General features: G+C 52.0%; 4 protein-coding genes across 4 annotated transcripts; 2 read left to right on the top strand and 2 right to left on the bottom strand.

The window, feature by feature from the left end:
• Window positions 1-815: 815 nt before the first annotated feature.
• Window positions 816-2,071, bottom strand: MAA_09396 (Alcohol dehydrogenase superfamily, zinc-type; the record flags this gene model as incomplete). Its single annotated transcript, XM_007827394.1, has 3 exons — window positions 816-1,103; window positions 1,162-1,770; window positions 1,901-2,071. 3 exons carry the CDS (start codon window positions 2,069-2,071, stop codon window positions 816-818), a joined length of 1,068 nt encoding a protein of 355 aa, XP_007825585.1.
• Window positions 2,072-4,421: 2,350 nt separating this feature from the next.
• On the top strand, window positions 4,422-5,622 carry MAA_09395 (Mitochondrial substrate/solute carrier; the record flags this gene model as incomplete). Its single annotated transcript, XM_007827393.1, has 3 exons — window positions 4,422-4,591; window positions 4,740-5,159; window positions 5,238-5,622. The coding sequence occupies 3 exons, from the start codon at window positions 4,422-4,424 to the stop codon at window positions 5,620-5,622; spliced, it is 975 nt and encodes a 324-aa protein (XP_007825584.1).
• A 5,485-nt stretch (window positions 5,623-11,107) lies between these two features.
• On the top strand, window positions 11,108-11,953 carry MAA_10728 (RNAse P Rpr2/Rpp21/SNM1 subunit domain-containing protein; the record flags this gene model as incomplete). Its single annotated transcript, XM_011412446.1, has 1 exon — window positions 11,108-11,953. The coding sequence occupies one exon, from the start codon at window positions 11,108-11,110 to the stop codon at window positions 11,951-11,953; it is 846 nt and encodes a 281-aa protein (XP_011410748.1).
• Window positions 11,954-14,002: 2,049 nt separating this feature from the next.
• MAA_09394 (uncharacterized protein) lies at window positions 14,003-15,466 on the bottom strand (the record flags this gene model as incomplete). Its single annotated transcript, XM_007827392.2, has 1 exon — window positions 14,003-15,466. The coding sequence occupies one exon, from the start codon at window positions 15,464-15,466 to the stop codon at window positions 14,003-14,005; it is 1,464 nt and encodes a 487-aa protein (XP_007825583.2).
• Window positions 15,467-15,942: the final 476 nt, after the last annotated feature.

The following is a 15,942-nucleotide window of genomic DNA, read 5'->3' on the forward strand; positions in this document are numbered from 1 at the left end:
TGTTACAGGCTCAACGGCCCCTGCATTGGCTACCAAGATACGGGGCAGCTGACCCGCGTCCTCTTGGAGCACGATAAAAGAAATAACGCCACGGTATCACGGCAGGCATGGCGGGCTGGGAGAGAAGACATCAACCGCATACGGCTGAGGGACGAGGGAAGAAAATCCTGAACGAGAAAAAGCGTCATGAAGCTGGAGCTGTGCATAGTCACACCTGGGCCAGGCCGTTGATAGCTCCTTCCCACTTGGTGTGTTGAATACGAGGACGGCTACTGCATCACTCAGGCCGGCCCCACTTTCTCCCCTCTCGACCCCTCCATCACAAGACATGACAGCGTCCTGTGCATCTCCATGTCACCATAGCCAAGAGCCCAACGCTTACCTTGACGCTACTAATACCAGATGGCACAATTAGACTCCCGGCTGGGGCTCTGGCACTCGTGGGCCTGCCCCTGTGGTGCGCCCTCTCAAAATAGAACCACATCGCATTCGGCTCAACATCGACCGAGGGAATACGATATCGGCTTCGCTCCGAGGTGCCTATCTATAGTCGCTTTTCAGCCCTAAAACAATCACGGCCTACCCTCGAGTCCGGTGGATCATCAGGGCATTCTTGGACTGCGTATCATGTGCTTCACATGCGGTTTTTGTGATATTGCTGCTGCTCTACATCTGGAGGGCATACCCAAAACTCCTCTAATCATTCCGCTCAGCCTCCACGAATCTCGCGTCCCAGAAACTTGGGGCAACCTTTACGGCATAGACCCCGCCTCCGAAATTGTCTCCCAAATGGAATACGATACCCGCAACATATTCTAATTCTGCAGCACGTATCGGAATCTTGCTTTGCCGTCTTCCATATCAACGATGGCCTGGTTAGCATCCTTCATTGGGCGCTTCTCAACCCATGGCTTGATCTTCTTGTCCACGGCCAACTGGAGCATTTCTCGAATCTCCTTCGGGCTGCCAATACCGGATCCGGCAATTCGGCGACGGCCAGGAATAATGCTAAAGATGTGCAAGGGCACGGGACCTTCGGGGGCTCCAACCTGGACGAGTGTACCATCCAACCTCAGTGTGTCAACGTAACTGCTTAGAGGCATCTATACCGCATGTTAGTCAAGTCATCATGCACAATAGCAGAAATAGGGTTCGGCTTACCTTCTCGGAGGAAATGGTGCTGATGATGAGATCAAACCGGCGGGCATTATGCTTTCCCCAGTCCTTGTCATCTTCTGTTGCGATGTAGTCGTCGCAGCCCAGATCGAGAGCCTCCTGTTTCTTGCTTGCCTTTCGGGAAATTCCTACAACTTCGTCTGCGCCCAAAGCTTTAGCAAACAAGACAGCAAAGTGTCCAAGACCACCAACCCCCGCCACGGCGACCTTCTTGCCCGGGCCAGCTCCAAAGTGCTTGAGAGGCGAGTACACAGTCACGCCACCGCAGAGCATAGGGGCGGCGTACTCCGGGGCAAGCCCGTCAGGAATCTTAATCACAAAGTGCGACGGGCACCGGTGGTAAAGACCATAGCCGCCATATCCATTCCCACCATTCCTATGTACGGAGGCGTATGTGTTGATAACCTTGGTGCAGTAGTTCTCAGCATCGTGGCTGCATTCGTTGCAGGGGCCATCACGGCCGAGGCAAGAGTCGGATTGCGCACCAACTCCAACCACGTCACCGACCTTGATGCCACCTTCGGCCTTGGAACCGACCCGAACGGCTACACCAACAATTTCGTGTCCGACAACGCAAGGGTAGGGGGTTTGGCCCTGTGCAGCAAGACAGACGTCAGCAATTTATATTCGACCTATTTGATGGACAGAAACCGCCCCAGCATAGTCTTTTGAACATCCGACCCAAGGTATTTTCAACAGTTAAAACACGGAGTTCTGTGCTTACCCAGCCGGATCTGAGGGTGTGCAGATCTGAACCACAGATACCAGAATTGGTGATTTTGATATCAACATCTGTTTCCTCCCATGGCTTAGGTTCGTACTCCTGCCAGACCATGTTGCCCTTGGCGGACTCGGCATCCAGGCCCATCCATCCTTCGAACTTGTAATCGGTCATTGTATAACAGTTGATGTTGCGTCAAATCTAAAGGCGGAATAACGGTAATGGGGCAGGTAGGACGTGAGAGAAGGGTATGCAGAAGAGGGGCAAAGACTTGCAGCACGAGGGGGGCAACACCCTTTATACTGTCAAGCAGATGTCGATCGCCATAGCCTTGACTTATCTCCATGGTTTTTCCCTCAAAGTTTATCCCCGAGAAAGTCTATTCAGACTGCCTGAAGTGGGGTTTACCGCCATCCATGACCGCGGCACTCTTCCAGAGCTGGGCGCCACGGGGTAACGCAACCAGAATCAGGACATCGCTCCTTGTCGCATTCGATACAAAGGCCTGCTCTGACCCGCACGCACCAAGGAACATCCCATCGGCAGCTTGCTGCAGTGCCGACAACCCGCAGCTACTAATCAATGCTGCTCTACGAAGTAAACTTGGCCGCGATCCACCAATCTAGCTTGGGGCTTGAGAGTGGAGGACCAGAGTCGAGTCATCCGGCGATGCCCACCGTATCATGATGGACGCGATCTACTTGACGGAGCCATCGGTGAACGTCGAGGCATCAGCGCTTAACTGCGCGCCTAACTCCCGCCTAATAAGGTTCACAAAATTCCGTGGCGTCACTACAAACACGGGCTTATCGCCGTTGACATCGGCGTTTGGCAGCAATATCGGCAGTGGCGGGACTCGAGACGACTATCCATTTGTAATGCAAAATAGTCCACCAGACTTGTCATATTGAACGGAGATAGCCTTGGAGTTAAGACCATTGTCCGTGAATGGAGACCCAGACACTCAACTGCAACCCGCAAGCTGGGTCATGATGCCAGCGGAGAAGAGCTGCATGAATAAAAATACTCCAACTGAATTGGCATTGTCCGTGGAAGATGCATCTTTAATTTATTGCAAAGCACAAACAATCTTCCTATACAAAAAGCGCGGGAATTTCTTCATGTGATAGATATCTTGAACTAACCCAAGTGGGATTGTATCCAGCCATGTATCCATAATTGAAGGCAGTGAAGCCGCAGGTCCTAAGCAGTCTGCGTATTGAGACAAAAAGTCGGCCAGACCGACAGGATCATCATGTAAAAAAACTTCATTTTATGGGAGCTGTCTTTGTTGACAATACTGAATTCACTCCCAGCGACGAGTTTGGCGGCGGGTGGAAGGCTGCAACACACGACGCCCGGATAGATCCGACCATTGGTACGGAGTAATCCGTTCAGATACACCTCTAGACCAGACGTGCATTAAACATGCACGTATTGAATAAAGACACAGGCAATGGTTACTCACGATTTTACAGCACAGGAACCGGGGTACAGAAAAACTAGCATTACTAGTTCCGGAGAGAGGTATAGGGTAGGTCAGATACAGCTGGTCGACCGAGAGGGATCGCCATGGCGCACCATGCACTCACTCACTGGGGTTGAGTGTGACGCAACTTGACGTTTCAGTTATCTGGGGGCATCAGACAGAGTGTTGCGGGCAGTAACTTTATTGGTAAAAGTCCGTATGGTTGGAGGTTCTAGCTGCGTCCTCACTGCCGCCAGGAACATGGGTAGAAATCACATGAGGAAGAGGCTCAGAAGGCGGGAATGCACAAGACATGACATCTGGAATGTTTCACAAGGAGGCGCACCATCAAAGCTGGCTGGGACGGACACGTTGGCGTGCCTGACCTGCTGAATGGTTTGCAGGACCACCCGAGGTATTCCCGGCATGAAGCACCAGCCACAGCAAAAGCAATCTCGATGGGGACGGAACGGGAGTACGGGGTTGATTGAACTGGTGTGGCGCAGATAAACGCGACTCCTCCGTCCCGTTGATGGGGCAAAATGGTGTCAAGAGTACTCCGCAGTTACCGAGTACTAGATGCTGATTGAGAAGAACAAGGCCCTCTGTCATATTTTGGCATTCCCGGTGGTTGGTTCACGTTGGAGATACCATCTCTACCAGGCGAGCCGCCAGACGGAACGCTTCTCGTCGGGCTGACCGAGCCGGCGCCAACAGTCGAGCGTTAGAATCAGAAACAGAAGAGTGGCTGATGGCGGTGCCTGAGCGAGGGCGGAGTGGGCCGCAACGTCCAATGGGAAGACCCGACTGTTTCCGAACGAGCAACAATTTTTTTTCTCCCGTCCCTTGGCCAGTTGTCCGCTCCTCCGTGAGACAGCCGAAAAGACCTCGTAGCCGCGCAGGCTTTTTTCTCTCTCTTCCTCTCCCTCTGCGATCCTTCTTATCCCAACCCACTCCACGTCGACACCTCGACTTTTGTTTTCTCTTCCACCCCAACTCCACTCTGTACCTGTCCTCTTCAGTCTTGCCTGAAGAAGCTCGTAACCGTCAGTCACAATGGCCACCGACGCAAAATCCACTGGCTCGGCCAAGGTCGATGCCATCGTCCAGAATGTCAAGGCCGCCGAGCCTGCCCAGCTCTCCGGCGTGGCCTTGTACTCCCGATTCGCCCTTGCTGGTGCCGTCTGCTGCTCCGTCACCCACGGTGGTCTTACTCCCGTCGATGTGTATGTTTTTTTCTCTCTCGATCCCGACGCCTTCTGCTGCATATGGCGTCATTCGCAACCCCTTTTGTTTGAGAGGCCGAGCGCAATTGCGTCCCCCCTGGCCCTTTTCTACGCCGCATGTATACTGACGTTTCTGCGAAAAAAACAGCGTCAAGACCCGTATCCAGCTCGACCCCAAGACCTACAACCGTGGCATGATTGGCGGTTTCCGCCAGGTCATCCAGAACGAGGGTGCTGGCGCTCTCCTGACTGGTGTCGGCCCTACCTTTGCCGGGTACTTCCTCCAGGGAGCCTTCAAGTTCGGCGGTTACGAATTCTTCAAGCAGCAGTGGATCAACACCCTCGGCTACGAGACCGCCTCGCAGAACCGCACCGCCGTCTACCTCGCCTCTTCCGCCGCCGCCGAGTTCTTCGCTGACATCGCCCTGTGCCCTCTCGAGGCCACCCGTATCCGTCTCGTCTCCGAGCCCACCTATGCCAACGGTCTGATTGGAGGTTTCTCCAAGATGCTCAAGAACGAGGGTATCGGCGCCTTCTACGCTGGTTTCGGTCCTATCCTCTTCAAGCAGTGAGTGTCCCTGCCACCGCCGGCCCCGGGCCACGATGTGCCCGACGCCTCGTGAACGCGACTAACCCAATTCGCTAGGATCCCCTACACCATGGCCAAGTTTGTGGTCTACGAGAAGGCTGCTGAGGCCATCTTCCGCCAGTACCCCAAGGAGACCCTTTCGGATGGCATGCAGACCGTTGCCAACCTGGCGGCCGGTTTGACCGCTGGTTTCGCTGCCGCCATTGTCTCTCAGCCCGCCGACACTATGCTCTCCAAGATCAACAAGACCAAGGGTCTTCCTGGTGAGGGCACCACTTCCCGTCTCATCAAGATTGCCAAGGAGCTTGGTTTCCGTGGCTCGTACACTGGTATTGGCGCTCGTCTCTTCATGGTTGGTACCTTGACTGCCGGTCAGTTCGCCATCTATGGTGACTTGAAGAAGGCCCTGGGAGCCACCGGTGGAGTTGAAATCGCCAAATAAATACCCTTTCCTTTTGTCACGATGCATAAAAGACGCATAGAAGAAGAAGGGGGCGTGCGAGATTAGAAGAAGAAGAAGGAAGATATAGAAGAAGAACCTAGTTGGTCAGCAGTTGCATGGTTGGGTGGGAACGCAGGCCCAAGCGCTGGGTCTGCTCCAGACAACCCTTCTTGCTGCCGTCTTGTTTTTTTTATTAGAAACGGACTGTCGTTTCCTGGTTTTTGTTTGGACTCCTCTGGAATAGACGGATGGGAGGGGACCGAGAGGCCTTTGGGACGAATGTCGTCTCGCTTGTTTGTCTGCGTGGGTATTATACTAGATCGTGGGGACGGCAGACTGGTAGCGTTCCTACCAAGGGATGGTTGTATAATAGTCGGTACTTAAATTAGTTTTAACCAACTTCCTCCAACAAAGGCCACAAAAGGCCGGGTAGCTCAATGGCAGAGCGTCTAACTACGCAGCGAACCAGTATCCTTATAGTATCATTACCCCCGTAGTCAGAAGGTTGTAGGTTCGAATCCTGCCCTGGCTGAATCTTTTTTTTTGGTTTCGCGTTTAATAGACTGGAGGTTCTGCCTCCTATGTCCTGTATTTTTGACATCTGTCTGCTCATCGTGGAACGCACTGAGATGTATGTACTGATAAGATGTGGACTGCCGTGTTATATACCCCAACTGGGACATGTACTGCCGTGTTGGCTGGCAATAGAGGACAATAACTGTATTGCAAGTTGTATATTGCAGAACGGGGGTCCTATCTGCGCAGGAGATGTAGATGCATGAATCCGAGCAATCAATCTAGTACTCCGTAGACAGGCCTTGATATATTGGGTAGTCTGACCCCTGCTTGCAATTTACCCCACATTCTCCTGCGAATTGCGGTACTGTCACGGAAGAAGCCGCCGCGTCATCTGTCATACACCACCACCCGAGAAATGTGATACAGCCAGAGGATAAACTGTCATAGGCGCATTAAAGTACGTAGGCAAACCATTCGACGGGATTTGCTACGGCCCGTGGCGAAAAAAAGCAAGGCATACTTGCCTAATGCGGCAAGTGGGTGGAAATGGGACATTTTCTAGAACGCCGTGTATAAGTCGTGGGACGTAATGCATTTTTGGTAGCAAATAGAAGTATATTAATACAAAACCGAAGAATACTGAGTGAATCCAAACATGATGTTAAGCATATGGTGCTGTAATTTATACTGGGAACTGTATAACTCTGTCGTCAGCGAGATGCGAAAACAGCGTCCACACTGTCAATAGTCTGTCTCGCGCGCTTTTCTGCGTCCTGCACAGATAGAGGTGTGTACCCCATGGGGCCCCTTGGGCATCGATCTGGATGGTGGGGCGGTACGTATTGGGACGGCTCGATAAATCGATTGATGCTGTAGGAACGGTCTGCTGTCGCGGCAGGAAGTTGACAAGTAGTGGTCTGTGAAGAAGCGGTAGGTCTGCTGACACCAGAGGTGATTAGCCTGCTCTAACCGGATGAAGGGGATAGTTGCTTCCGTCAACAACATCAGATGGCCACATCTTCGTCGTAAATGGAGAGCTGGATTATGTCGCACTGTGTTGATGTGTAATGGCGCACTGCACCGGTCGAGGAAGGCTGGGACATGTCCACAACTCGGTCAGGCTGGCTGGGAGTTGGATATGTTGAGCAAGCGAATGCGGGGTTTTGTGATGAAGAAGATATTTAACGATTGGTAGTGTTTGTACACGGCATCCCAAAGGATACAGTTGCGGCTGCGCAGGGTCAGACACCGGCGACTGCAAGACGCGGAGACTTGAGGAACAACGTACTTGCAGTCCACTGACTTGACTTTGGATCAAAACATGTTTCTTGTGATATGAAGAGAAGAGGCAGTCCAATGGACTTGAGGCATTCCTAGCTGGGTTGAAACCTGAGCAGACAGTTTATCGCCCGGGTGGCAAAGGAACGGGGATGAGGTGCCGAATTTATGGGCGGCACGGGGAGACAACCGGAGTAAGAGGAGACGGGTCGCAATTTGCCACAACTTCTGGCCTCAATGCATTTACTGTAAAGCAAGGCTGTATGTAGTATGGAAATGGAAATCCCACAGCCGCCACGGAAAGCGAAGACGGGGTGTGCGGCAGTTTTGGTACAATTTGGGCCCGGGTGACAAGCAGAAGGCTGGTTCGCCCAATTGCCCTTGGGAATATGTTAGCCGTTTTGCCCCTTTCCCTTTTCTTGCATCTGTCAGGGGAGTGAGTGAAGGGGTAAGCACAGCATATAGCCGATGGAATAATTCACAGCGGAAGGAGAACCCAAACAGGCAACCAACCGAAGTACATATGCCCAATGCGCTTATTTGTCGGTGAGCATACGTGTGTGCGCAAAAGCTTCAGGTCGATCTCCGGGAGCTAGTGAGCTCTCGAAAATTGTACGACACTGGTGATGCCAGCGGCAGGGGTCTTCAGGATGTGATCCTACAGGCTGGATGTCATATTTCCAGTCATTTGATCAAAGAAATGACGGCATGGCATGGCCGAAAACGAGCCCTGGTGGCATGGCGAGGGGTTGCTCAGCGAGTTGCTGCCTTGTTCAGATCTTGTCGGGCGCCCCTTGATGACCCCTCTGTGACATGGCGGGGAGCTACACCTATAATGTGTATCTCCTCGACCGAGGAGCCAGAGGAATGCAATTTGTCTTTCCGAATCAATCTCAAAAGATTGGTGACAAGGCTCGAGCTACAATCAAGAATGAACGTATTTGACGTGTTGTTGCCCAAAGCTAAAGGATCAGAGACGTAGAAACAGAATGCGCTCCGGTCACGATTTTCACGCGACAACTCCTTGGCCTGAAATTCCTGTATTCTGCATTCCGCCATGCAGGTTGGACTGCCACGTCCCTGGCGTGTGGCTTCCCACTTCCGGAGGCGCAATCGCAAAGTTGCATCGACTTTCGACAATGAGATCATTGCCACTGACGTCGATGGTGGGGTTGGCTGGACCCTAGCTGCCGTTGCCATCGACAGCATTGTCCGTATCGAGCATCCTGGAATGCACAAATCGTTCGAGATTCCGCCCTGGTAGCCTTGCGAATGGCCCGTATGGTGCCGAAGCAGAGATGGGTAAAATGCAAATCCGCACATCAGCCATTCGCGTTATGGCGGCAAGTCGCATGCTGTTGAGTCTTGACGACAGACGGAAGCGAGGGAAGCAGTCGCGCAACAAGCCAGAGCCCAAGCTTACCTGCATATGATGTAACTAGGCGCCTAACAACCACCAAAATGGCGCCCGCAGAGAGAAAATGGTTTTTTTTGCCTTCGGAAAAAGGGAGAGAAGAAGGGGATTTTGGCCAAATTCGGTCACACGCGACGCATGTACCAGGGTAGTCGGCGCCCGTAGCCACTCTCGCAACTCCATGGCCAACGGAGAATCATTTCTGGTCTGTTCATGTTCTGCCATCGTCATCCCATCGCCTTGGTGGCAACTCGTTTTTTTTTTTTTTTCGTTTTCAAGAAGCCTGAAGCCTTGTTTCGCCTGGGTGAAACTGCATGATGTGTTGGCACAAAATGCAGGTGAATGTGGTGTGGTGAATAGGGGTGCGTTGGGAGCAAAACAAGTGGCCTGGACACCGTTGTTGTAAGAATGGTTTCATTGCCGGAAATGAACAATGAACCAGACGCAAGCCATCAGAATGGCCGAGTTAAAATGTTTGAGAAATCGACTACCTCGCGATGGTGGGTTTTGGTGTAGCTGCCACTCGATGATGGCCTGGGGGTGTTATCTGCCTTGCATGGGTCAGTCCGCCAACTAGCACAGCAAACATTTTCGGTGTCGGGGTTTGGCCAACAAGCCATTGGCAAATGAGCTTCCTCCAAGACTGTTCCGTTTTCCCTTCCAGACAAGAATTTGCCACCGTGGTTCCTTGCCAGTCGTTTCGTCAGCCTCATTTGTGCGGCGGATCCAGCCGCATGCTGTCGCTGGAGGGAAATGCGCCGACTCGTCTTGCCGACGCAAGAATAATAGTTTGAGGAGCGTGGGGGGAAAACGTCTGGTCTTAGTTTCTTGCGCTGTCGGTAAGCAGAAAGGGGCATGGTTTCTTAACTTTGGTAAGTTGTCTCGGAGCACCTTACCATACCTATAGGATGTGTATGAATACTACCACCAGGGATAGAGCACTGGCTAACCTGTTAGATGATGCCCTCGGTTGGTAAAGGCACGGGGAATTCGTTCGTGATAACAGAATTTCTGTCCCTCAACGAACTCAAGGGTAGAAAGCATCAAAGTCGATTTTGGCTGGCGCCGGTTCACCTTGGCTTAAATCAGCTCTGGCGTCGGGCAGCGAAAGCTAAATGACTCATGGACGATGTATTGACAGGTGCCTGACATGCACAGAAGAGAGCTAGCTGTGGCCTGGACTCATGTTGATGTAGTTGCAGCTTGTCTGCGCTGCGAGTCAATGTGCGTTCAGGTGGTGACGCGTTACGCAACTGCAGCAGGACGACTGCCTCCACATTGTCAGTGCCGGTCCGGGGAGCTTTAGAGCGTAAGAGAAGCATTAACAGAAATGATCAATGATGCTTTTCTTGGAATTTTTTGATCAGCCAGGAGGCAATTAAATGTTGGGACGCGACTTGGTAACGACGGCAGCACTTGAGAGTTTGGCCAACATGAGTACTGGTGTCTGCGTGCAAGTGGTTTGGGTTGGGGCCGGGCCTAGTCGGGCCCAGTCAGGCCAGGTCAGGCCAAGTCAGGCAGCCATCGCCTGCCAGACCGTGGACCAGACGGCGCCAGGGTTGACATCTGGAGCTCTTCATTGAGCGTACTTGCGCACTTGGGCCCCACTAAACGCCGCAACAGACCACTGACGGCGCAGACTGCGTGCTCCCAGGTGCCATCGATTGATGTCAACTGGTCCGTAGCAGCTGTCAACACGTGCTTCAATGTTCACTGTGAATTGCCAGGCTGGTGGGCAGCACGCAGCCACTTGGGCGCTTCACCAAGCCCCCAGCGCCGAGTTTGACCGCAAGCGAGTGTGGCCTGGCTTGGGCGTGTTTGCTTCAATGCTCATGTCAAGTCCTCACCAGAAACAGTGCAGGAGCGGTTCACTCGACTTGCTCATGTCAAGTCAAGTCTGGTCCGGTTCGCTTTATCGCGACGTTCCTCAGCAGTATCCTTCTTTCTACCCAACCTTTCCATTTGTTGCTTTTATCATTTCTTTTCTTTCTCCCCGTCTCGCGCCCTGATCCGTTTTGTCCAACTTGGTCGTACACAACTACCATCACACACACCGACCGCCCAGTCCACACCGACGCCGCCCCTTCACCCCGTGGCCGTATTCCCATGATTAATGGAAGCCGCCAACACGAGTGCAAGCAGCCGCATCAGATTGCGCAATCGTCAAAGACAAATGCATGATTCCTAGGCCCATCTCAGCGACCAGCACCCGGCAACTTGGCACGGGGCAACAAACATCTTACTGTGCCCGCACGCCGAAATCCATTAACCGCCATGGTCTGTCCGACTCAGATCAAATTCTACGTTCCAGAAGAGTGTCGAATATTCACGGAATTCCCGCGTTTGCCGCCCGAGGTGCGGGAAAGAATCTGGGAAACCTATTTGTCTACTCCGGGAGTCCATTTCCTCAAGCTGCAGACCAAAGATGGAGATTGGAGCTGGGCAGAGAGGCGAATGCAAGATGCCTTTACAATGCAAGAAACGGAAGGGGCTGAGGATGGAGAGGAAATGCTCACGGTTCTGGAGAATGACAGAGTGCCCAGGGAGTCACATCAAGCATGCTTGATACCAGTTGGCCCATGCCCGAGGGCAGATGTTTCGCAGTACCAAGCTTTGCGAAGGCAGCTTGCAATATTGTCACAGACATGTGTCGAATCTCGCAACGTCGCCAAGCGATTAACAAATAGACCGGAAACCCTGAGATTGGCCAACGGGAGCATCGTCTCTCTGGGAAGATCACCCGACCTCATCTACTTGGACTACTTTCCGCCAAGCCTTTACCAAGGCAGCGGCAATTTGGAAACAATCCCGGATTGTCCCGACCTCGCTCACATAAAGCGAGTCGCAGTACGCTTCTCACACACATGGCGGCCTACAAAGAAGCTGTGCACGTGCGATTCGTGTCGGAAAACCAACGGTGCGGAACACACAGGCGTCTACCCAGCCCACCTCTACCAGCTTCTGGCCAGGCATTTCCCCAACTTGGAAGAGTTCTTCTTTATAGACTACTTCATTGTGCACAAGGGCAGAGCCCAGAACAAATATGACGGGGGGACCTGGGCAAAGGGCCCAACAATGCAAGTGAACCTTTGCAACAGGCGTGCCATGCAACACTGCTGACAAAATGTAGACGCACAAGACGTTTTCAAGCAGGCAACAGATGTTATCACGAAGCAAACGAAGAAGGGTGGATTATTAAGAATAATATATTGCAAATAACGGAATGGCTTCGCTCAACTTTTGTAAGCTATGCTATGAAGAGCCCACTTTGCCAACACAAGAACCCAGACAAAGTTCGCTTCTCAGTTTTGGCATGCGAATGGAACATTACTTCTCCTGCAGAGAAATCAGCAACTTCAGCGGTATTGGAAACCAAGCCCAAGACTGCCGGCGTGCTCCTCGGTAGGTCGACCAGGAGGCATCATTCATTGTCCAAGAGACACCAACTGTGGCTGTCCGAGGCCGAGGCACTAAGCAATCAGCTGTCGACGGAATCTTTTGAGAGGATGATGGGCACGGAAGATGCTCGCGGCAGCTTTGTATTTCCTTCACTTTCTACCGCTCCTCCACCGAATCAATCCTCGCATCCGCATGTTCAGGCATCTCAGGCGTAGAACGCAGCCGACGTACTGAAACTGGCATTGCAGCAACTCGAGCGAGGAACTGTGTATTTGGTTAGCCTTTTTGCCGGCAGCTAGAATCCCATACCCCCCTGTTTGTTTATTAGCTCCTAGAACAGAATGAAAAACAAGAATATTTGCTACTGTTGCCGCGGGCAAATGGAGCACACCGTGGTTTGATCTGGCGAGTCGAGGTCCGTTGTAGTTGTATTGAAGAACAGTGCGAGCAACTTGGCAAGATGTCGTCTTAATCCATCAACACCGCGTGGGTATATCGGCTCAAATCGATTCAGTTCCGAATGGAACAGGCCGAGACTGCAATGGCACCGGTTACCTGCGTAGATGTAGACAAGCCACGCTGCGACGCCGGCTTGGTGTGGCATGGCTGGCAGGGAAATACTGAACCCGTGCATCAAAGCCGTGCACCCTCCTCTGAGCGACAGAACCAACTTGTTGCTTGAATGGATGTGCCAAGACGGAGTCTTTTGCAGTTGCGCGCAGCCACTGCATAGATTTCGGGCCGTCACTCAATCCTCCACCGTTAATATTTTAAGCTGAGTGAGGATTCGGCCGCTTAGGAGCCGTGTGACGTCGCCGGGTCAAATACCCATGTACGCAAACTGTATATAAGCATTATGTAATATTAGTTAAATAGGCTACGCAGTATATAAGGATCACTCCTAGTACTATTCTTGCGTTAAGGTGACTAGTAACTATAATCTAGTATCTCAGTAACCTACTAGTTTGTAGATAAAATATCTGGATGGCAAGTAAACGTATTTTTTAAACAATTTAAATACTATACGAGGGAGGAAGCGGTTGTTACATTGGCCTATTTTTAGAAAACAACGTATCTATTGCCGCGATCAATTACTTAATAATTGCACATCTTACTACATATACACATTTGAGTAGATAGCATAGCCAATTCAAGTATGTTGGCAATAATATCATCGACCTAGGATATAGCGTGGCCTTACTCCTTTGTCCGTTTCGGCAAGGACCTCAGAGCGGTTTGTGGTTTGGGGATTGACAACTGAGCCTTTGAGCACCAAGATCCAGCAATAGCAGCCCTTGGCCAAACACCACCGACATCTGGCGTACAAGCGTCAATTACCCCGTCAGCTCTCCATCCGTCCGTGGTCTTTGACAGAGCGACCAGGAGGCAATGCTGCGGCGCCAAATGAAACCAACACGCACAACTATTTATCGAGTCCAAAAGGTGATGGTGATGGAGGGCCAAAGGGTCACAATGGTTGCTTTTTCCAGGGTTCAAAATGAGGGTTTGGACGAGGGTCGTCACAGGGGTCTTGAGGGGTCTTCAACAGGGTATAAAAGGGGTTGGTCAATTTCCCGGGTTTTCAGGGGTTTCAACCAAGTCCCTTAGTTATTATCACTATCATCGTTTTGCCCAATTCATGTGCCTCAATCCACATCCAACATGGTTCTAGATAATGTCTTGGTCGTTAAATGTTGGCAAAACGTCCAAATGGCACTCCCCGAGGCTCCTGGAGCTACTACAAATTATCTTTTGACGGTTCGCACGTCGTTACACATTGGCCTGCGAGTCTTGGGTCTGACGGCGAATCCAATCAAGCAGAAACCGCGATGGTGGCCTCGCGGCAGCTGCATTATCTGCCTCATGGTTCAACTTGATGGATATGTCCCAAGAATCCAGTCCTTCCCAGTCGCGCAGCCACCAATGTTGCCGGCTTGTAGCGGGCAGTGCGGTATTCGCCCAGTGGCGGCCACCCGTGGCATCATATATGGCCCGTGACAACATGTTCAAGGTAGAGATTCTGCTCGACTCAAGCTTGATGTCATGGTGACACCCGGCGTGACAGTTGGTCTCGGACCGGCGGCGCTCCAAGTCATCCGGGACGCATTTTACGTGGCGCCCTGTTTCTGATCGGAAGCCGCGGCTGACATGAAGGAGCTTGCCGTCTTGGTACCAAGCGAACGAATCGTAAACGAAAGCATAGTCGCTCTCCAAGTACGGCCAGAGTTCCAGCTCCACGTTTCGCATCGCAATGTGTCCAAATGGCCGCCAAGACAGGGAGGCAAAGTAGCGGTCTTGGCTGTTGAAAACTAGCCTGCACCGAAGCAAGTCTTCTCTGGAGACCAAGTCGTCTAGTCCCTTGTATTGTTTCGTCTTGTCATAATCTAGGAATGATTGTTTCGATCCAGTCCAGGCAGATACGACTGGGTCAGGCGCAGATAATGTCGCGGACGCACGCTTCTCCATGAGAGTTTCTGCATAACGTCGAAACCAGTGGATAATCTCGAGGTCGCCAAGCAAGAACAGAGCCAGCCACCAAATGCCGACTCTTGGACGGCGCAAGGCTAAAACTTTGACTAAAATTTCTAGCTTCCTGCCGTTGATGATATGGTCTAGTACGTTGATAAACCAAGCCAGCCACGGACTCACCAGGTTACAATCAATATCAGGTTGCCAGAGAGCGCTCCATAGAATAGACCCGAGCGAAGGTGGATGTATGCTGAGCGACATAAAATACCGAATATCGCGCAAATAAAGCAAGACAGTTCGTCTGTCATGGGCTTTCCGGTTCTTGTTATTTCCTGCTGGGCGCATGTCGGGTTGCGGAAGCCGAGGCGTCATTGTACGAAATCGGTAGAAAGGAAACATGAGAGCGGCGAGGAAACCAGCCCTGCAAGGAGGCAGTGCCGTCAGTTTTTCACCAGATGGGTCTGTATTCAGATCGAATAACTGACACAGCTCCAGTAGCAGGCGAGTTGCCTCTGAAGAGCTTGGAGCCGCAAGGTCTTTAGTCGGCGCTGGCGATGTTGTAACAAGTTCTGGATTTGTTGCCAAGCACGCAGCCCAGGGCGGGAAGAGCCTGTCATCAGCCATCCAGCCCGTCTCGCAACACAAGACTGCGCAAAGCCATCTAATGAGCGCAGGCGATGCACCGTCGAGATATATGGCCGGACCATAGCACCTCGACTTGGGGACTATACGGTGTTTCGAGTATCGAACCTGTCGACCTTGCATCTCAAAGAGCCGGACTGAGAGGATATAGGACCAACATAATGTTAGGACGGCATGACTCTGTGCTATCCCTGGGATGCTGCCCGATAGTATTGTGGACGCGTATGGATAGATCTCGCACCGAACTGGGCTATCGAATCTCAGAAAAAAGGTAACTCGCGGTCCGTTTAGGACCGACGAGTCACAATCGCCGGGTTCAGTAGTCTCGACGCAGGATGGCCGGGCCAAGTGCCAACGTGGCCTTCCGTGTAGCTGCATGCCATTGGGCATTTTGGCTGGCAGACATGGCACATCAAATAATGTGATGTAAGGATCCAGAATCCCGACCGGCCATAAGCCCATGGGGACAGTTTCTGCTTGCGTTAAAAAAAGACTCCACGTCTTTATGCCGTCGTGAAATATCTGGCCAATTTCCGCAGGGGTTGGTATGAAGGTATCATGCTCTTCTCCAACAATTTGAGATGGAAATGAATCAATGG

The sequence above is a fragment of the Metarhizium robertsii genome, assembly GCF_000187425.2.
Source record: "Metarhizium robertsii ARSEF 23 chromosome Unknown MAA_Scf_1, whole genome shotgun sequence".
Taxonomy (NCBI): domain Eukaryota; kingdom Fungi; phylum Ascomycota; class Sordariomycetes; order Hypocreales; family Clavicipitaceae; genus Metarhizium; species Metarhizium robertsii.